This window comes from Chaetodon auriga, chromosome 15, assembly GCF_051107435.1.
Source record: "Chaetodon auriga isolate fChaAug3 chromosome 15, fChaAug3.hap1, whole genome shotgun sequence".
Classification (NCBI taxonomy): Eukaryota; Metazoa; Chordata; class Actinopteri; order Chaetodontiformes; family Chaetodontidae; genus Chaetodon; species Chaetodon auriga.
The window spans coordinates 21700553-21722588 of record NC_135088.1 but is presented as its reverse complement, the minus strand read 5'-3'; the positions used below and the strand labels follow the sequence as shown (position 1 = coordinate 21722588).

The 22036-nt window shown below is 39.7% G+C and overlaps 1 protein-coding gene across 4 annotated transcripts in view; it reads left to right on the top strand.

Annotated features, from left to right (window-relative positions):
• alcama (activated leukocyte cell adhesion molecule a) overlaps positions 1–22036 on the top strand; it is a 67666-nt gene that overhangs the window by 42244 nt on the left and 3386 nt on the right. For 3 of the 4 annotated variants that reach the window (XM_076749755.1, XM_076749758.1, XM_076749756.1), the window contains exons 3-15: positions 1142–1361; positions 2628–2692; positions 8095–8182; positions 8546–8716; positions 10331–10455; positions 10920–11052; positions 12387–12499; positions 13259–13382; positions 14325–14446; positions 15793–15922; positions 18421–18447; positions 19896–20010; positions 20405–20523. In XM_076749755.1, coding sequence (XP_076605870.1) covers positions 1142–1361; positions 2628–2692; positions 8095–8182; positions 8546–8716; positions 10331–10455; positions 10920–11052; positions 12387–12499; positions 13259–13382; positions 14325–14446; positions 15793–15922; positions 18421–18447; positions 19896–20010; positions 20405–20489 — 1518 coding nt within the window. In that variant the 3' untranslated portion in view covers positions 20490–20523. The remainder of the gene's footprint in view (positions 1–1141; positions 1362–2627; positions 2693–8094; positions 8183–8545; positions 8717–10330; positions 10456–10919; positions 11053–12386; positions 12500–13258; positions 13383–14324; positions 14447–15792; positions 15923–18420; positions 18448–19895; positions 20011–20404; positions 20524–22036) is intronic. The other variant, XM_076749759.1, reaches the window with a different exon arrangement.

Here is a 22036-nt window from a genome sequence, read left to right as displayed (position 1 = left end):
TTAATGCTTTTATTCAAGAGAAATTTAGTTTCATTTATGACAAAGTGGTTTTTGTCAGATGAGAAGTTTCAGGTAGAACGATGATTAGCAAAGGTTTTCACTTGAATGTTCGCTGCCATTAGTGAGCTTTTGAAGATTATATTCCAGGGGTAATGAGATTTCTAACGTGGGAGAGTTTGGTGCATATTTTATGACATCACTCCAACATCAGACTCAAGCTTTGATAGAATTATAAATATTATTAAAATAAAGTTCCAGCAAACGTCACTTGCACTTTTTTTTTTTTTTTTCCCGCAATTTTTCACATTACAGTTTTTCTATCATTGTAAAGTCAATGTCTTTTGGTTCTGACAAAACATTTGAACACATCAACTTGAACCCTGGGAAGTTGTGATCATTATTTTTTGACATTTCATTGACAAAATGAGTAATGGATCAATCAAAAATCATTTGCAGATTAATAGATAATGAAAGTAAACATTATTTGTAGCCTCAAAGGTATTCTCTCGAGGACCCTCAAGTGGAATCTGTTTTCAGTCAAAAATACTTGAGCATTTCCGTTATATTCAACATATTATTCAACTGTCTTTTTCCACTGCACTTCTTTCAGTAAAGGATCTGAATGCTTCACCACTGCTAATACTGTTGGTGCAGGTGCTGAAGAAGTGAGAGAGATGCTCATGTAACTGCAGTGAGAGACTTCAAGACATGACTTGAGCAGAGCTTTAAAAGCTTGTGTCCTTGATAAAACATAGAGAAAAAAAAAAAGAATTTAGACACCATATAATTGTAATCTAAGATGTCAGTTAAATATGGATCCTCATAATCCCAAGTGTAATTAGCCAGTATCAATGAGATCAATTCTAATCTGTCATGCTGAATCTACTAATATTGCAAGATACAATTTGACTTGTGTAGTGCGTACCTCTTCTAATTAACATGTATTTTTCATGGCGTCACAGCTTTGAAAGATTGCACTCTCAGATGTTCTTTGGTAGTTTGTCAAATGACATATTTTGATACTGGGTCACAGATTGTTAGATGTTTGTACATCTCTGTTCCACTAAACTATAATTACGACTTAGGAATGTGAAGCACGGATTTCCAAAATCACCTAAATGGGTTTCTTGTCACACTTCAGGAAAAAGACGATAGCTCGCCCGGCGATCTGCTGATCAAACAGGCCCGCAGCGAGCAGGCCACAGTGCAGGCCACAGACGGTTACGCTCAGCGTGTCAGCATCGATGACAAGTTCAACCTGCTCATCACCCAGGCCTCACTCACAGACCAGAAGACCTTCACCTGCATGGTGGTGTCAGTCTCCAACCTCATGGAGTACCCCGTCTCTGTCGCTGTTTACAGTAAGCTCAATATTGACACAACTGCTTTGACAAAATTGTGAATTGCCCCTCATATTTCCCTAACAACACAACATACAGCCTGTGAACAAGTGTGAAGTTCAACTTAACGTCTTGTCATTTTACGTGCAGTGTTGGACATTATGAAATGGGCAGTAGAAAGATTGTTAGAAGTTTCACAATGAGAAGTGGAGGAAGCTGTTCCTCACCCTCACTGTGGTCATGAATTAAGACTTTCGTCTGCTAAACAATCTTTAAAACCAGAATGAACAGAAAAGACTCCTCTTACATCATATCATCACATACTATGTCTGTACTCAGTGACGGTGCTCCTTGTCTCACATAAAGGGTCAAATATTGTGCATGTTGTTTTGTTCCATAACAGTCCTGTCATGTTTGAACAAAACCATAAAATACACCTACAACCAAAAATCCATCATTTAAAAGGGGAGATGAAGCAAGCAATGTTACATATTCCATGTCTGAAAAGGCCTACAGAGACCTTTTACTTTTGTAAACTTAAATTACAAATGAATAACTATACCTGAATATACATATATTACTTTCATAGATTACAATCTGATACTGATCTGATGATACTGTGCAAATATTTAGTCCTCTTCATTTCATCCTCTCTGTTGAACAGAGAACAATACTTTTTTTATAGTCGTTAGCACTGACTAATAAACCAAAAACAACAGCAAAAAATACCTCTGTCAAGCTTATTCAAAGATCCATGGTAATTCAGTTCAGTTGGATTCAGCCTTCCTAACAAACAGCTTGTTTTTAATTGCATTAAAACTCCATGTTATCCACTGTGGATTTATCCCTTTGTTTCCTCCTGTAACTACGCTTCTGAATCTGAATTTCGCTCCTCAAAATTGCCCATGTATCTCCCGCTAATGGGCTTTGCAAACCCATGCGTGAAATAGGACATGAAGAGACTAACTCAGTAGGCCTTAGAGAGAGCATTAAGTTGTAGTTAACAGGGGGCAAGTTGAAATTATGTCCTACAGCTTGAATATTAACTATGCAATAAGTTTGCAGCTAAGCATTTAGATGAACTGGGCTGTCTACCTGCTAGTTGCTGAATATTGTTACTAAAATATTTGTGTATTTGTTTTCACTGTGCCCCAGAGTTCTGTAGATTTGGAAAGCAATTACTAACAGCATGAAGAAAAGCAGTAAATCTGAAGAACTTTATGCAGTTTGTCTGCAAGCTACACTTTTACGATTCCAAAACCTGATCCTCTTCTTTTGTGTTTGCAGAGAAACCGTCGTCAGTTCAGATTATGGATAAGTCTGAAGTGCTGCAGAAGGACAAACCAACAACAGTAAGATTCACTTCAGCCTTTACATTTTAGTGTTCTGTACAGTGAATTCTGCACACGTAAGTGTGTGTGTAGGCTCAAGTAATTTTTTCATGAACTGTGGTGCCTGTAGTGTTATGTACTGAATATAAATTTTTACCCACTCGGAGAACTGCTGTTTTTCTTTTTGGTTGCGCTTGTGAATTTCTATGATAAATAAAAGGGTGAATGCCACTCAACATACGACGTAAAAAGCAGTTGCCATTGTGGTCCCTGGGCTGGAGCACACAGGAAGCTAATGTTGGATGTTGGATAATTTACACAGTCCAAGCAAGCTGAGGTGTTAGAGAAATTCAATAAGAGAGGAAAAAGACAAAGTTGAAAACAAGATTTTGTGCAGAAGTGTTAAACGGTTGGTTTTGGTGATTAATTCTCAAAGCATGCCAGTTGATTCATTTCTTCTTTCCAGGTCAGTAATGATTTCATTTACTCCAGCATGGTGCATAAAAATCAACTTGAACCTCAGACTCTACTGAGAGAGGAAATACATGGAGTGAACCAGCTGTCCCCTTTCTGTCTTGCCTTACATTTGGTTACTGTTATATGTTGCTGTAGCTGTGAGCGAGGACTGAAGTAAAAACCCACCATTGGTACATTCAAGGACACTCTGACATTTGAGATTTGATAGATACTAAATTGTGTGGGGTTTTTGTTACACATGAACAAAGTGTTGTCATGTAGACGGCTGCCGGTTATTGGACATTGAAGCGTTTTGTGAATACAACACCTTCACAAGTTTTGAAAATGGTCTCTGCTTTCGTCATTGACAGAACTTTGAAATGGGGGAGAGTTGTTCACTGTGATAGATTATCAGTCTCAAACAAGTTTGAAGGATCTGCGCCTTGGTTTTCATGCTGTACTCAAATCAAATTTATTTCTATAGCACATTTCATACCAATTAGGCTCAATGTCCTTCACACACTGCAAATATTACAAAGTGAAATAGAACATGAATACATGTTAATTACATATAAACAAACATTACACAAAAATGATTCATCCCCTGCCCACCCACCTACATAACATATCCACCCACCCACACATCCCCAAAGAGACAGAGAGAGTGGAGGGCTTGCAAACCATGAGCAGGTCAGAGATGTATTTAAGAGCGAAACGATTAAGTGATTTGTAGACACTGAAGAATATTTTGAAATCAATAAGGTGGAAGCAGCTTGTGTCTGGAAGAGAAATCAGTCTGAAAGCATACTGTGTGCTTTGGACACGTTTGGTGTCACCGTGCATCATCTGGAAGCTATGTTGGATGTCCTCAGGTCTTGGGCGCCTCTTGGCTATGAACAGTTAAATGTAAATGTAAGATTTGTCTCTTTCAGAAGAAATAAACAGACATGGTTTTCTATGCATGTAAATGTGATTGTAAATATAGACATCAGTTGTTTTTCTTAGTTATAATGCTGGCTAATTAGCTGTTCAACAAAGCTTGAAGCGAAATCTCTTAATGCGGCTCTTAAGCTACAACTCTGTTCACTGTGTCATCAGAGCTGCTTTATCATTTCTGACATGTTACTGAACAGACTTTCATCCACATCATGATGTGTCTCAGGCACCTCTTTTTTCTCGCTCAGTAGTGATACATCAACGCGTTCATTTTCTTATCATTGTACGAGTCATAGTTTATAGGAGAATTGGGATTCAGCTGCAGTGAGAGTGATGCTGGGGTGAAAGATAACTGAAGTCAGTATCAAAAGGCCTCTTATGGCTGCTACTAAAATGCTTTAATTGGAGAACTCTGATACGGAAAACCACCTGTCAGAATGTGACAGCATGTGCACAGACTTGTCTCTGGCCTTTAAGAACAATGCATACATTTCGAATCTGAACTTGCTTTGATTTATAGTTGAACACCCACTCCTGCAGAGAGTAGCTCTCATTGTTCTGTTCATTTTCACTCCCCAAAGACACACAGTCTCACATTGACTTGACTATGAGTATCTGTTGGAAAAAAAGAGAAAACCTCTCGAAAGCTGTGGGCAGCACGTTCACAACGGTCATCTGCCTCCTGTCTCCAGCAAGCAATGCACATTTCTTCCACCTCATGCAGCATATACACATGTATTATGGATCAAGTGAGCACTCCTGCCTCTGTCCGTATTTCCACCTAAAAATTCAGGCGCTATTGAACAGCTTTGAACATTTTGTAGGGAGGGGAGAGAGACAGGGAGAAATGGAGGGAATATGAGTGGGAAAGAAAAAAGAGGATGGAAGAGAGAGAATTCAGTTTTGATAACTTGCAAGAGGGTGGTGGAGGGCAAAGTGGATTCATACTCAAGTGGAATTCCAAATTATAGGAAAGTGTCATGTTGAGTGGTGGAGATTGCAGCGAGACTGAACGGTCTCAGCCGCGGAGTAGCAGAGGTCCTATTTTCATTTGCTTGCAGAAGTCAGCCCATGTGTTGCTCTTCTTAAACAAAGGAAATATTGATTTAGACCGCGAAAGGGTATTACATGTGACAGTCAAGATACAATACGCTCACCTCAAAATTATGCATGATATCCGTTTAAGGATGATGTAGGCCGTAACTCCAACTAGACTTAGTTTTGCTCTTCATATGCAGGATAAGGTTTACCCTAGCTGAGGTGGTCAGTCTGTTCATTAGTCACATAACAGGAAGTTCATTCATTACCATTCTGATGATCCTTTAACCGTTCAGGTCATTTTTCAGGGAAAATACAATTCATGTGCTGCTTCTTAGAGGCAACACTTTGCATGTCACTGTATATTGAACGCTTTTAGATTTCGGGGCTGTTGATTAGAACAAATAAGCTAATCAAAAACACAACACATCATTACTTTGGGAACATCTTTGAAGTGGCAACACTTGACTTTGATCCCACTTATTTTGCATTTATAAGCAGTGAAACATTAAATGAATAGTTAAACACCCTATAATGAGAATATTTCTTAATGAACAGCATTTATTAACACAATTCTAACTTCTGCTATGAAGACACATTTCATATTACAACTGTGTAACCATTTATTATACTTATACAATAGCCTCCAATTATGGGTGTCCATGCGAGGAGGAATAGCTGTTGATTAATACATTTACACGTATAAATATTATGTAACAATCCATTTATTAAATATTCATATGCTGTTTGTAAATTCTGAACTGGGCTTTTAAAGTATAGCGTTACTGCACAGATTACTTAATCAATTAATTAAAAAAAATACTTGAATTATTAATGAAAATATCCCTTAGTTGCAGCTGTTGACTTGATTCATCCATGGCCTTTCTCAAATTATAAGTGATTTTTGTTTGCGGCTCACAAGACTGCCGTGTTATGTTTTTAATGATAGCAAAGTGTGTGTGTGTGTGTGGGTCTGTGTGTGTGCGTGTGTGTCTTCTTACTGTTTGTCATTTGCGGTGCTTTCTGCTTTGTGGTTTGCCTGTATCAGACACCGTACAGATTTCGTTTTGTCATTCTTTGGCTAAGCTAATTGACAGAAAGTGACATGATGACTGTGAGCACACATCTACGAATACTGTTGCTTTTACACTTTTAGATTCACAGACTCACTGAAACAGAAGCCTCAATCGACTGGCTACACTAGGTTCATTAAGAAAGAGTCTGACATCTGCAAAGGTAGCAGTCAGATCATGTAATAAGTCATTACACTGCTGTAAAGAGGTACAAGCGTTAGGTTACACGCCTGCACCTGACCTGCTCCTTCACTGCTGACCTAGCACATGCTATGAACCTGTATGGGATAGTAAACAGTAAAGAGTGGTGTAGAAGAGAAGAGCCTAACATAGTCCTGAAGTCATTTAAATGGAGCTCTCCTCTTAAACCTACAGTCTGTTAAAAGCTCTTTGTATTACTGTAGACGGGCAGTGGATGGTTGCTGGGGGATTTTTTGTTATCTGGCTCAGACAGCACATTCATTCATCTTCTCTCCTCCTGTGGTCAAGTTATTCATTCTCCAGCCTTACCTTTCAGATCACACAATACATCGGATAAAGTGAGTGCTTTTGGTTGAAATAAAGGATACGCAGCAGAACTGGCAGTGTGGAATTTAAGCCATTATAATTTGTAAATGTAGATACATTTTAAAAATTTCCCACAGGCTGGTCAGAAGATTGGACTGTCAAACAGCAATGAAAACATTGTTTTCTGTATGTGTGTTTGTTCATTGAAAGTGGAAAAACCAGCCTGATGACCTGGTTAAGGCTGAGAGGATGAGTCTCCTTCCAGTCAAAAATATGTTTGCTTATTGTTCGCTCGGATGTTTCGCCTCACTGTGCAGAATGATGTATGCAGAGTTTGACGCTATCAGTCTGTTTTCACATTCTTCTGATGAAGGGGGAAAGCTTCTCTGTTTCTTTTAAATCTGCGTAACATCAGGATGTACCAGCAGGATTTCAGGATCACAGCTTGTTTAGAAGCCAGCAGTGGTCCAATATGCAGCATCCACAAGTGCGATATGGAAACCTGAAAGCTCCAGCACACGTACTCTGAGAGTGGACTTTTCAGTGAAATAGAGGATCTTGTGTCTGGCAGTTGAGCTTTTCAGTATTGCATATTCCAAATGCATATTCATAGATTCTGTATTTTTCAATGAGAGAGAAGGAGGAGATGTGATTTTAACAAGGTAATTGAACTTTTGTGGGAAATCCATATCAGACTGTATAAGTATTGTATTTCCTGACAGAAGACTCAAAGGCATGTTTGTGGTGAGTCACGTTCACTCAGAGGTGCAGACTGTAGTGCAGGATATGAAACCAGGCGGTTTGGGAAAAGGAATGTTCTTATGACTCACTCCTTATCTGGTTCACTCACAGCATATCTCTGCTACCGTTGCTGACCTTCAATCCTGAATGTAACTGTGAGACAGGGAGACAGCATGCTTATTAACACAAAAACTAGTTCATTCCTGAATGAGGTAGTTGTTTGTCTTTTCTGGACTAAGTCCAACATTCTAATGTTAATGTTGGAAATCAGACATTACGTTATACAACTCCAGGACAGAGAATTAGGGCTTCACAGAAATGGCTTTTAGAGTGAAGCTGCTTTTGTTTGTTGCCTACACAGTTATTCATTTCAGGGTGAAATTGCCTCTGAAATAATTGTTAAACAACAATCCACATAAATACACAAGATTATATTGATTTACTTGAGTAAAATTTGCTGCATTAAAATCAATTCAGGTTAAGAGCATAAGCAAACAGTTTCATATTGCTCAGTTCATCACTTCCATACTGACAGTGATTACCGATGAAACCAGTTGCATTTTCAGTGAAACGACTGAAGTGAATTAAAACAGTCTTGAGTGTGTGGACTGTTTTATTGTTTTCTGTTTTGTTATATTTTATCGTTTTTGTTCCCTCTTCTGTTTTGATCAGCTGGGAACATGTGTTGCGGCAGATGCAAACCCAGCAGCTACAATCACATGGAAGAAGAATGGAAAGCCCTTGGTAGCCGATGGGAAAGGTAACTCATCACATGTTTGCTGACACCCTCAGAAACTATTCAACAGTTACACCACACAAGACGCAGTCATACAGAGATCCCCCCTGGGGGCCAATAAGTGCTTTTGTACAGTGAGAGTGAAAATGAAATCTCTCATAGTGTTGTATTTACCCAAGACAATAGCTTAAACAATAGACAATAGAAATACATCATTTATTGTTGTTTATTGTGAAGGAAGGGTGCAGTAATATGATAGTACTTCTGGAATTTTGTCATTTTTAATTTGACACCTGTGTGTGTGTGTGTGTGTGTGTGTGTGTGTGTGTGTGTGTGTGTGTGTGTGTGTGTGGCTGTCATCTACACTGTCCATCTCTTCCTCTGCAGCCGTTGTGATCACCCCCAGCATGAAGGTGGATCCAGCCACAGGCCTATCCACCACCTCCTCCACCCTTCAGTATGTAGCCACCAAGGAGGATGTTGGTGCAGTCTTTGCTTGTGTGTCCACACATGAACTGAACAATCAGGAGATTGACCTGGAACCCTTTCCCATTCACTGTAAGTGGAGTACAGGAAAACCGTCAGGTTCCATAACTGTATTACATCTTCTGTGTGCTCTCCCTGCCCATACACAGTAGGCTGTCAAGGGTATTGAGAGATCTATGGTAGAGTTACGGCACCGGCGAGTAGTTTTGATACTTTGATACTGATGCTAAACAGTCAAATTGCTTTTGTCCTTATGTAAGAAAGGACTGCAGTAAGGTTTTATGCATTTAAAATGGAAGAAAAGCAGCACGGACGACAATTGCATATTTGAGCTCATGCAATATGGATAAAACTGTGCCTGCAATTTAACATCTGAGAACAGCAGGTGTAATATCTGAAACATTATTTTATCACACAGGCACACAAACCTTTTTTTTTTTTTTGAGGATGCATAGCTGATATTTAAAAGCCTTGAAGCCTTTCTCTTGCAGCATTAAAATGAACTTTTATAGATGTAAGTCTAGTCTGACTGTAGTCTCCAAGATCAAGTTATGTCCGTGAACATTTAAATGTCCTTGGACATGACAATGACGACATAGCAGCTTTCTCACTATCAACACCCAACCAGACCAACAGCAGAATGTCTTAGTACAATTGTGAAATGCATCTAGAATAGTGCTCATCAAGCTTCTTTCTGATTCAGGTAGTTAAAGGCTGAATAGTTAAATTGAATCAACTGAATGAAATCCTCTCAATCCTGGACTGATTGCCTGACAATAGACGGTCTCGCGATTCACATGTGGTAACTATGATGAGTGGTGACTTTCCAGTTAAATCACTGCACACTGCTCTGATTAGCCAACTCAAGCAGTCATTTTATTGAGAGGGAAGCCAATCAGGAGCAAGTCCATGAATGCAGTTAGTGTGAAACTATGCTGAAACAGAAAGAACTTTTATTTGTATCTCTTCTAGTTCACCTACAGTGTAGCCACAGAGTCACCACAGTGATGTATAGACACTGGACATAATTTATAGTTTGATGTGAAGAAGTATTTTCTATTTGCCACGTCTGAAATGGTCGCAGCCTGTGCTAGCTTGAGATAGTTGCAGAATACATGGAGGTGTGTAGGACTGAACAACTTGCCGTGGGAGGCGGTTTATCACAAGGCTCTGGAAACTGCACATAATAGCCATGCAGTGAACAATGTGCTTGCTGAGCTTTCTGCGGTTGGCTAAAGGATTTTTCAGGATTTGAGGGTTTGGGGGAATTCCAACAGGGAATTACAGTCAGTGCACTCTTTGTGTTCCTGATCACATCCCTGAAGTTTGAAGAGCAGATGGAGTGGGAGGCTTGGATCAATAAATGAAAGCAGGGAACTTGGGAGGCATCTGCAGTAGCAAGTTCATGGCAGAATTTTCAATTTGTAAGCTATTACTTTTTCCAGTTTACTTTTTTCCTGTGTAAGTAGGATGATCTACACACTTGGCCAATCACAGAGTAATACCGGCACATTTTGAAATGTGGTGGAACATATTTCCTTGTTGTGCTGTATATATCCGTGCTGCTTGATAATGGAATTGATCCAGTTTATCCAATGTGAAGGTGAATCATTTCAATGGAAGTCAAGGGAAGGGTCTGTGAAGCTTTGACACTCGTGTTCCCTTCCTGCCCTCCTTTCTTCTCAGATCCTTCAGAGAAGGTTAGCCTCCAAATTATGCCCAAGGCGCCTATCATAGAAGGAGATAACGTTACGCTGAAGTGTCACGCTGATGGCAATCCTCCTCCCAGCTCCTACTTCTTCCACGTCCAGGTGAGTCAGAGCCCAGAATTCAACCTCAAGCACTGCACTGTGGTCTGCTCAGGAATAACAGTTGGTCATTCAGACTTCAGCCCTTGTTTCACCATCCGGGCTATGGCAACCACTCATTACCACTCACCACAAATTTTAATTCCCTTTTTTTTTAAAAAATTGGCTTGGAAGTAGAAATATAAAAGAGAGCTAGACTTTGATGATGAAGGTTATATTTCAAGTATTGTACTCACTTCTTTTGAGTTATTGCTGTGGCCTTTTAAAAGCCCTATATATATCTGACTTTAGGTGAGAGTATTTCATTTCAAATAATTAAATGGACCTTGACACCACATACCTCTTAATCACGCCTTTCTCCATCCTTCCTTCTTTCGTACTTTCTGTCTCCTTTCCTGATATTATATCAGAATGACAGAAGCTCGTAATACCTCTCTTTCCTCATCCTCCTCTTCTCTCCCCGCCAGGGCCAGAAAATGCTGGTGGAAAATTCGGACACCTACACTTTGACTGCCATCAGCAGAGAGGCTGGGGGTGAATACAAATGCTCCCTGGCTGACAATGAGAAAATAGAGGCCTCTCAAAACATCGTTGTTAGCTGTGAGTACTCATGACATGTGCAGAACCTTAGCATAGTGTCCCACAACAGGCAGGGAAACCATTGCTGTAACATGGACAAAAACCTCTAGCGGTTGTCCTCTGCTTCCTCATGCTCTTTGTACCTTGATTGAAAACTTTCAACTTATACATAAAAGACTTTTATTCACTGTAAATTAAGTCATGAGAGCAGAGTAACAGTAATCTAATTCAAACTTTGAGAGCCCAGGCTGCCAGGGAGGCAGAGCGTAGAGTGCCAGGCAGGGAGGAGGAGAACTAATTAGAAATTTCTGACATCGAGTGAGCAAAAGTGACAAAGTGTTTGGGTGGGCGAGGAGCTCAGGCAGCTGATAAGCTGTTTTTCCCTCCTGCCATCCACCAGCACTCCCTCAAGTAATTACTCCCGTCTTCCCAGGTGTATGTGTCTGAGCCCTCAGTTCAAATGGGCCCTATCATTATAATAAAAAATAAGTTTGACACATTTCCCCTCCTCTTTGTCCCATATTGCAGCTTCAGTGCATTTCACACATCTTAAGAAAAAAAAGGTTTTTTAAATTGAGTTTGTGACTGAGGAAGGAAAAACAATTGCTCTCCAAATTTGAAATTGTGTTAGATATTTTTGTGACTGTGTTTAGTATGTGTCTCAAGAGAACGTGGCCTTGTAGAAAAGGGGTACAAAAAGTTGCTGTGCAGTAGTGTAAATGTCCTCTGACAGCTAGCAACTAAAAATTGAACTCCTTTTTTGTGTAATGTGAATTATTTCCCTGTCCCTGTCAAAACTAGATGCATTCAAATACAAATGCAAGAAAATCCCTGTCATCTACATTCACAAAAAGAAGGAAGCAAGTTTACTTACACCCCATTGGATGAACGTTGTATTATTGTTTATTATTGTTTTCCAGGCACACAATGTTCTACTTACTGTATATTAAATGGGAAATAAGCTGGAAACAACAATGGAGGATAAGAGTAACTGGGATGTATTAACCAGATGAGACAACATTACAGATAATTCCTGTAGAACTCACCTGCTGCTGATTAGCTTTTAAACACTTAATTTGCATTTCTATGAGATACTGCAAAGTAATTAAACAACAGACAAAAAGCAGTCCCCACTGTGATGTTTTTAGAATTGTCATAGTAGACAGAAAAGCTGAACCCTCAGCACAGAGTTGTGTTTGAAAGTGGACATTGTGACATTAGTGTTGAATGAGTCCCCTTCAAGATTTCCACACCATGGCAGCATTGTTGCCCATTGCAAAGGCAGCAAAATGAATGTGCTTACTTTTAGCCAACCGAGATCATAGAACCATCCTTTTCCTATCTTGTTTTCTCAGACCTGGACCTGAGCCTGAGTCCCACTGGGAAGGTTGTGAAGAAAGTAGGGGAGACCTTATCTCTGAAGATGGACAAGATCGCCTCAGGCGATGTTAAAGTGTTATGGACAAAGGTAATGGTGCTGGGGTTGGGTCATTGATCAGAGAGACGTGTAGAAAAAAGTGGAAGAGTTTGAAACAGTTGAATTTGTTAATGGCCTGTTTACATTGTCTTTGGCCAGTAATTGAACCTGACTGCAGCAACTCACTCTGAGCTTTTATATACTGCGAATAGCGGTTGGACCTGATGATTTCTTTTTCCTTCAACACCTCAGGTGCTGAATGGCAGTGTCAAACCATTTATTCTACACTGTGCATCTGAGAGCTCAGCTTAAACTACACTCACATCAAGGAAAACACATTATGCTGCATTTGTAGAGAGGATGGTAGATTTAGAAGTGTTCTTTAAGGGAAACTATTGTTCAAAGGCTTATCTACAACCAATAGTAAGTCTAGTTAGATAGAGGTGATATATTGGTCAGTTAATCTTGTAGAAAACATAAGAAGTAAGATCAGATGATTCTTGACTTTTTTTTTTTTATTACAGCACCAAAAATAGGATATACTGTAGATACAGGGAAATGATGAAATACTGAAAATTAGATAACGGTGTCCTCATGACATTGATAAAGAGATTTCCGTAGCCCCATATAATGGATGCTGTATGTCCACACTGAGTTCTGAAATTAGCTTTCCTGTTACCCTGAACAGGAGAAGCGGCTATAGAAATTAAATGGTTGGATGAAACTTGTATTCATACGCACTGTTGCATGTCAGTAAGAATTACAGGTAGACTTGAAAACACAGACTGGCATTGTGACTCTTGTTTTCAGAATGGAAAGACAGTGACGGAGCCGGAGTTTAGCATGTTGACCTTTGCTGATGCAGGAGTCTATGTATGTGAGGTCTCCACGTCTGCCCTCACACGGCGTGAGAGCTTTGAACTGGTTGTAGAAGGTGAGTGTTTTGATGTTGATGAAATAAGCGGAACACCGAAAATGTTCTGCTTATGAATTGGACCTAGGCAGGAAGTTGATTTCAAAATTATACATGGTAGTGGAAACATTAAAAGGAGATGATACATTACATACAAAAGAGAAGCGCAAGAAAGAGGCAAATATTGAGTTAATGGTGGAAGAACGGGAAGAGATTAACGAGCAACACTGGAAAACAACCTGCTCCTTGTGTTGGAGAGAATATGGATGGAATGATAAGATTTTTTATAACACCAGCAAAGAAAAAAACACCAAGATACAAGATGCTGGACATTGTGTGGTGCAAACAAAGCAGATCTTTTCCATGTTTTTGGGGTTGCCCGAGTATTATCCCATACTAACAGGAGATAAAGAACATTCCACCGACATTTATGGTGCTTAGTTTGGGGAAATTGAATACTGAATTTACAAAAACTGGATAAATTTAAGAGAATCTGGGAAAATTGTTTCCCATGAGGTCAGACTTTATATGAAAGAATGAGTGAATAGGAAAAGCTCTCAGTTCATAGCTACAGATTTGTTCTACATTTGTGCTATGTTTTCATTTTATTTTATATGTAACGTATATACAGTATGTAGGATGTCTATTTTAATAAAAAAAAAAAGAATTAAAAAAAAAACGGAATTATCTATTTTAAGATTGATACCTGAGATGTTCACTGACTGAACAAAATGTTAAGAATACAGTATTTAACACCCACTTTGACACACCTTTGATACCGTATGTTCACTGTCTTTCATAACTGCAACACATTCAATAATTGAAATCCATAAGGGATCAGTCAGTTTTCCTTGTAAAAGACGGAGGTCATAACATTTCGCAAACATCATCTGAAATATTTGCATGTGATAAAATGGGACTGAACCACAGTGTGTCAGTAACACCATAATATCTTTGCATCAGGAAAGCCTGTGATCACCAGCCTGTACAAACACCGTGCTGATGATGCTGGACACAAAGTTCTGACCTGTGAGGCTGATGGAGTACCAGAGCCTACCTTCCAGTGGAGTGTCAATGGCACAAATGTAAGTGTTGGAGCATGGGTGAGTCAGTATTTGTGTTTGTTACCTTCAGGTGAGAAAAAGAAGCTGCAGGAGAAGAAGCATAGTATAGCAGGATAGCAATAAATAGTGCAGTGTGGTGTGCATGAAGTGTTCTGTGAGGATCCTCAGATTTTGCTTTGCTCTTCCAATTAAAGTAAATAGAACTCCTACTGAGGTTTTCTTTTCTACCATTGTTCCATTATGCCAGCCGTCAGACAGCATTGTTAGACTGAGGCTGTGTGCATTGTGCTGAACTATACATTCACTATAGATGTGAACTATTCCACTGACAGACAACTGTATGAGCCATAATGCATCAGTGGCAGCTGAGTGAGGATACTTCTGGTCTTAATGCTACTTCTTTGTCCTCTGAAGGCAAACATTGGATAAAGTATGGCAATTTCCCACACAAGTAGTAGCAGCTTCACCATACACAGCAGGAATAATAGCCTGCATGAGCATGGAATACTGTAAGCAGTTGAATGTTTGGTTGTCCTGTGAAAACCACAAAGTATGTCTCCAAGTGGTCGATTTTTCACAAGATATGAAAATCAACCTGGTTTTGAGCTGTGTGAACAATGTATTTTCACATAATCCTGTTTGTTTTACAATATTTTTTTATTCTAAGAAATTGGAGAATTTTCTTAACCTAGACACACACACACACACACACACACATAATTTTGAGAGACCAGTGGAAATACAAGCAATGTTGCACATAATGTCACATTGAGGGAAATTTGAAAAAAGAGCACAGCATGGAAATGTGCCCATTTAAGCCTCGTTATTTTTTTTAATTAGCCAGCCAAAACGATAAGACAACCTTTCCGTGCTTTGTGGGTGAAGTTCATAACACAATTCACTCTAATATATAATGTTCTTATCGAGATGATGTGTGATGAACTACTCCAGGCCTCATCATGAGCAGGTAAGGCTCTAACAAGACAACATTTCTCTGCTGGATTCATGTTTGTTGGCAAGGCAGAGGATGCCTTGTCTTTACTTTTGCATTCAGAATCAGTTTGCAGTTTTGTGTTTACTGACTTCTCGGCGTATCGAGTTCAGCTCCCCTGTCTGATGTCGACATTTGCAGTATTTTCCTCCTATTATCTGTCTTCCCACCATCCCCACTGTTCCCCACCTGTCAAGCAATATACAAACTATCCTGCAGAATGGAAAGTCGATAATGTGTGTGCAGTTAAAGAGGCTGCTACTTGCGTGAGATTCTTTTCCCCAAATGTTTTTGAAAACTCTTATTCCACAATGGTTTATTTCTTTTTTCTTTTTCCCCCCTTTTTTTTTCCTTTTTTTTTTTGCGTTGCCTCTAGGAGGAGCGCTCTTACATCAACGGCAAGGCCACACACAAACTCACTGTGGTCCCTAATGTGAACTTGACTGTGACCTGCATGGTCAGCAACAAGCTGGGAGAAGATGTCAGGACCATCAATGTTTCCTCTGGTAAGTTCATGCTTCTCAGCATCTTAGTTGGTTGGCTTTACTATATGCTCCCATTTGTGAGAAATGAGAGAGGTGCAATAATGATTCTAAAGTTACAGCTTTGAACAAACAAGTTGTGTATTTTCACTTGCATTGCTTATTGTATTAGGCTAATTTGGTAGTGAGACAAAGGAGTCAAATTAGATTCAAGCTTAGCTCTAGATGCAGCCACTCCCTGTACCTGTTTTTGATTGTTTCTTAAAACATGGAATCACAGGTATTTGCAGTGTAGTGACAGTTTGTCCCAGCCCATAAATTTGTTGACCATCTACACATTAATTATTCTGCAGCTGACCTCTGTTGGAAAGAAGCAGGCTGCTGCTGACTTGATGATTATGTTACTGCCAGTGTGACTTCACAGTTTGAGGGGATCATGCCAGCAGCTTGAAGCTGCAGCATGATTGCTGGAGCCTCATTTGAAGAATGAACGCTCATTGTAACACTAATTCCTGTTCAACAACAAAATAAGTTAACAGGACAACATCTAAATGGTGAGCACTAACTCAAAGTCTCTCTGCAGCGAAGGACAAATCAAGTTTTGTTGTTTTTGTTTGTATGAATGCTCCAAATAGAAGGAGAAAATAATGTAATGTGATGAAGTCTGGTTATTTTAATTCATACAGAATAATTACTATACTGTGATATATAACATTACCTTGAAAGTATTAAATAGATTTAATAGGAAGTGTGCATAAGATTTACATCTGGAACACCGTGTTTATCCTTAGATCCGTCTCTGATAGAACCCATTTCAGCAGTTGAAGCAGTAAAACATGTATTCTTACATTTTCCAACTTACATCACAGCAGCATTACAATTGAACAGTGGGAAGAGAAGAACTACAATGCTGACAGAATAACCAAAGTATTGATTTCATTGCTCATCACTCTGCTATTCTTTGCAGCTTAACACCCACGAAGAAAATTACTCACTGCATATGTTTTAGGATGTCTAATAGCGTCTTTCTTTCATTCTGTCAAATACATTGGCAAAACAACAATTTTACTACACAACAATAGACTCGGCTATGATTAGACTACTCTCTAATAGTGTCCATTGGATCGTGTGAAGTGCGGTGTCTGCTGTACCTTAGCCTAAGTCAGTCTAACTTTGATTTTGTGGTTTTAGTTAGTTTCTACTTTTTGCCATTATAAAGGAGAGCAAAGATCAAGGGGAAGTGATAAGAATTCATTTTAGAGGAAGAAAGTCACATCAGGGAGCATTCAGGATGAACTGATTCTTTTAAGAAGAAGAAGAATTGGGGGGAGACATTCCCCTTTATTTGTCACACACATGCACATGCAGGACACTGCACACGAGGTGAAATTTGTCCTCCGCATTTCACCCATCCTGGTCGTCCCTCCTCCGCGGCAGACCAGGAGCAGCGCCCGGGGACCCATCTTCGCCGTCACCATTGGTCACCATTGGTCTTGCATGTTTTTTAGTGGGGGTATATTTTTATGGAGGATACCCCAGGTGAACACGCAAACTCCACACAGAAAGGCCCTCTTTTTTTTGCAGCAGGCACCGAAGGCATGGTGGAGGACACACCCCTGGTGCCCGCAGCGAGAATCGAACCCGGGACCTTCTTGCTGTGAGGCGACAGTGTTGCCACCGTGCCACCTAATGATGAAATGATGAATAATGAAATAATGAAAGCACACAAGCAGAGTAATACCTTACAGTGTCTGTACTTTGTCTTCAGAAATGAAGTCAATATAAGCAAGTCTGAGAGGTTTTGGTGGTGAGTGATGAAGTATCCTGGGTTTAGTGAAAGGGCACTGATCAGGAAACTGCTGCTACAGACACCACTTGAATGTGGAGAGAATTGAAGTAGTTTCTACAAGTCATTTAAACCTGTTATCAGCAGTAGGTGTTTGCTGAATCAAACTGCGGCAGAATGTTCTTATGTGGAGCTGAATCCATACTCAGTGCTCACTGTGGATAGTGGAATAAAATACACAAAACCAACCAATAATAGGTATTTAAGGAAAGACCGAGACTGTCAAAGTTTACAGCGGTATCCTTTCATTTCATACATGCCGTGCCATTGCTCTTCCTCCTCATTCTTTCTGTCTGTGATAATCCTTCCTTTTTTCTCTCCTGCTTCTCTGTCTCCTGGGTTTGGCTGGTTTTCTTGTTTGTTGGGGTGCTAAGCCTTTCTCGCATTTCTTTCTCTGCAGCCTCAGAGCCACTGCCTGGCATATGCTCTGAAAGCATGCTAAATTGTTGCTTTCAGAATGTATTGTTGCCTTCCTCTTTCTAAGGTACAGTTTGCGTGCTGTGAGGCACAGCCAGTAAAACCGTTGATTTCATTTTGTGAGGCTGCACCCGGCCTGGCTCCTCTCACTTTTGATCAGTGCAGGATTTTGTTTGGCTTCGGGTTTTAGACAAGTAGCATATATGTTTTCTTTGGTTGTTCTTTTTATGAGTTCTAATTTATTTATGCTTGATTTCAGTTTTTAAGGAAGAAAGAGGGGAAGCAGGTAAGATTTTGTTTTTCTTTGCCCGTATCTTTTACGTTCTAGATTTTTTTAGGAGATTCTGTTGAAGACTTCTGTTGTGAGGTAAAACCTAATATCATGGCAAGTTTAACTAAATTGTTATCTTGGTGGATTCTCTAATCATGCACCCAAAAAACACCAATCACTCTCTCTTCATGAACTGACCCATATTCATCACTTCATCTGCTGACTGTTCTGCTTATGAAAATGAACCCATATCTCAGCTTTTCAATCTTTATTACTTTTCTTCTGACTGGCGAACTCATGCAGAGAAGCTTCAGAGGCAGATTAGAGAGATTATCACGAGTGCCTGGTAATTATTACAGGACTGTTTGTAGTTTTGTTAAATGATGAAAACACAGTCATCAAACCTATCCAAGTGTCACAGATAATGTCACCATTTAAAAGAAATATACATAAATGTATACATATAATATATATGGATAATAGCTACTGTTCATTCAGAGTAAATTGTATTTAAAGTAATTAAACATCTGTAGAGATATATAGTATATTTAAAAGATGAAACAGTGACTCACTGCAGCTGATGTCGATGTAGATATGCTTCATTTTAAAAATGTGTTCCAGTTAAAGATGAGTAATCAAGTTTCCATCAGATGAAGAGAGATTTGTAGCTGCACTCATTCTCCCATCACCTGTCATTTTCAATTCCTGTCAGCAACGCGAATCATTGTTGCCTTAATTATACTGTAGTGAATAGTGTCAGCATACATACACAAATAAGGCACGGCACTGATGGATTCCACACACCTCCTATTCTCAGTCACAGACAGCATCATTCAGCATCTGTAGTACAGTTGTGATTAACCTGGTGAGAGAATGGAGAGTGATAGTGAGTCAGACTGAATAATATAAATGTGATGGAGCAGAATGTCAAAACACTTGGCAGATTGCATTTTCTCGTCTCACTGACACACCGATACACCTCTCCTGTTCTATTCAGGAACACCAGCCAACATCTTCTCCTCCGAAATATCCAACATTTCATCTGATGATGTTTCCCAGAATATAAACAAAACTCAACTCAGTGTGCTTTCATGTCACTACGGTAACAGCGAGAGTATGCTGCTGAACTATAAACGCAGGACAAAGCAATAAAGTGGTGTGTGCTAAAGTCTAAACCAATAAAACTTTATTGTTTGATTATAAATTAGTACAATGGAGGCGAGTTTGAAAAGTTGGTGGACTTTGGCCCTCTGTAGTGTAACCCAGGATGAAATGGCAGCTTGGAGCATCACAGAGAATGATCTGCTGAGGACACGTTATGATTTTAGTGTCAGTGTTCTCACTGCAGCTAAGCTGAAACAGTCTTTCAGGAAATTCCTTTATGTGCTGTGTTGGAAAGCTTTGGTGTGAGTTACTGTGTGTTAGTCCTACAGCTGAAGCGGGGACCCTCTCTCTGTTTTCAGGTTCTCAGGAGGATTCAGAGGACCAGGCGAAGCTCATAGTGGGTGTGGTGGCAGGCCTCCTCATAGCTGCTGCTGTGGTGGGACTCATCTACTGGCTCTACATGAAGAATTCAAGGTAAAGAAATGCACACAATTTACATTGTATATTTCAATTTCAATCCCTGCTCAAGTCCTGTAGGCACTAGTCTTGCTAGCTGACTGCATTTCTTATGGAAGGAGAAACCAGAATTTGTACCCCTGGGAGTGAATTTGGAAGCTGGTCAATGTTGCTCAAGGTGGTCAATGAACACACAATACTGTCTGCCTTGAAATGAGCGCATATATCAAAGAAATGATAAGCAGCTGAGGATGAAGGGTGGAAAGTGAGACAGTAGGAACGTGGTTTGTGCATATTGAAAAGATGAGTTTGCAGCCTGCTGTGAAGTGGCTGGCTGTGCCATCTGGAGCGGGGTGAGAAGGTTATTGTAGCAAAGGTGCATCATGCTTTTGCCATTCTTGATTCATCACAGACAAGGAAGCTGGAAAACTGGTGAGAAGGAGGTGGGAACATCTGAGGAGAGCAAGAAACTAGAGGAGAACAATCACACTGTTTAAAGGCACTCAGGCTGTACTACATGGGATGAAAGAGGTGAGAATCGACGCTTCTGCATATACATACAGCACTCACAAACACAGGCAGAGTCAGTCCAATCAAGTTACATAGTGCAAGTTGAATAGTGTCATTTGAATGTTATTTTACAGATCAATATGCGAGTGAAGTATAATTCCAGTTTATCACAACTTGTATCTTAGTTTTGTAACATTTTTTAGGTTTGGCCATCATTCCTATATCAACCCACAAATGAATTGCTGAGATCTCATATTGTTAAAAGGAAGTCAGACGTATGATCAGTCAGACGATCAGACAATAAAAAAACAGGTCGGTCAAAGCAAAGGTGAATGATACAATTATTACCCCAACCATCCATTGTAAACATCTGTCACAGATTACAGACTGACTTCCCGCTTCAGCTTTAACCCCTTGTAATGAGGGGTTATTATTGACTTTTCAGGTGTGCTCGCTTTCAGTTTTAACTCAAAGTGGTTTAGACCAGTGACTCCCTGCCTATTTGGCCTGTTACCCTTGAAGCAGAATTCAGTTTTACTTGGCACCCTTCCTCACGGCATGTGTCAGCAGATCAACAAATGTTTAGGGCTCAAGCCCTGAAGATGCAGAACACTTCTGTGATTGTGCTGGTTGATAATTATTATTTTTGCTGCAACTGCTCAAACTGCCATAAGCTGGACTGAACTGGAAACACGAATCTTGGCCCAATGAGTGAAAATGAAGTGCTTCCCAAGAAATATGAGCCCAATCAGTCAGATGGGGACGCTGTAATTAAAGGCCAAAAATTCCATTTTGGAAAGGCCCTGACCCTCACACTGTAAGTCTGATTGACTTGAATTTTGACACACTAGTCCAGCTCAGTGTGCTCAACAAAAAGCCTCTTGAACCATGTAAGTCGATCATGGTGGATTTTCAGCTACTCTGAATTTTTGGAAACAGTAATATCAATAGAACATATCAGGTTTTGACTGTATCAACACTAAAATGGGTATACAAATACAAATGGTGGAACTTTGAGTGTGCAGTTATTGAAATGCTGCAGGCTTTGTGATGAGGGAACATCAAAAGAAAAAAAAAAAAAGAAAATTCAACTAACTGAAGTGACTTTGCTCACCTTTGTGAAGTGTGAAACCTGTTGCTGCTCACGGCTTTAACTTTGGCCCATTGAGCTGCTTCCTTCTGTTGAACGAAAATGGGCTTGAATCAAGAATTGCAGCTTGAAGCAATTTATGTTACGTTTTAAAAGCCTGGAGAGGTTAAATTAATAATTCAAAATGTCAAATAACTTCCTCAATAAAAATCATCTTCCTGTGCCAGCAGAAAAAAACAGGATCACAGCATTTTCCATAAAAGAGGCTATAACTGACTTTAAATCTGCCTTATCTCCCAAACAGAAAAATGCCTACACTTGCTCTTTGTCAGATTTATAAAACCCATCATACACCTGGCTCTGTTTTACAAATCTCAACCAATCAATCAATGGGTGCACATGCACAAGCCTTGTTTCCATAAATGGATGTAGGCATGTCCTTAA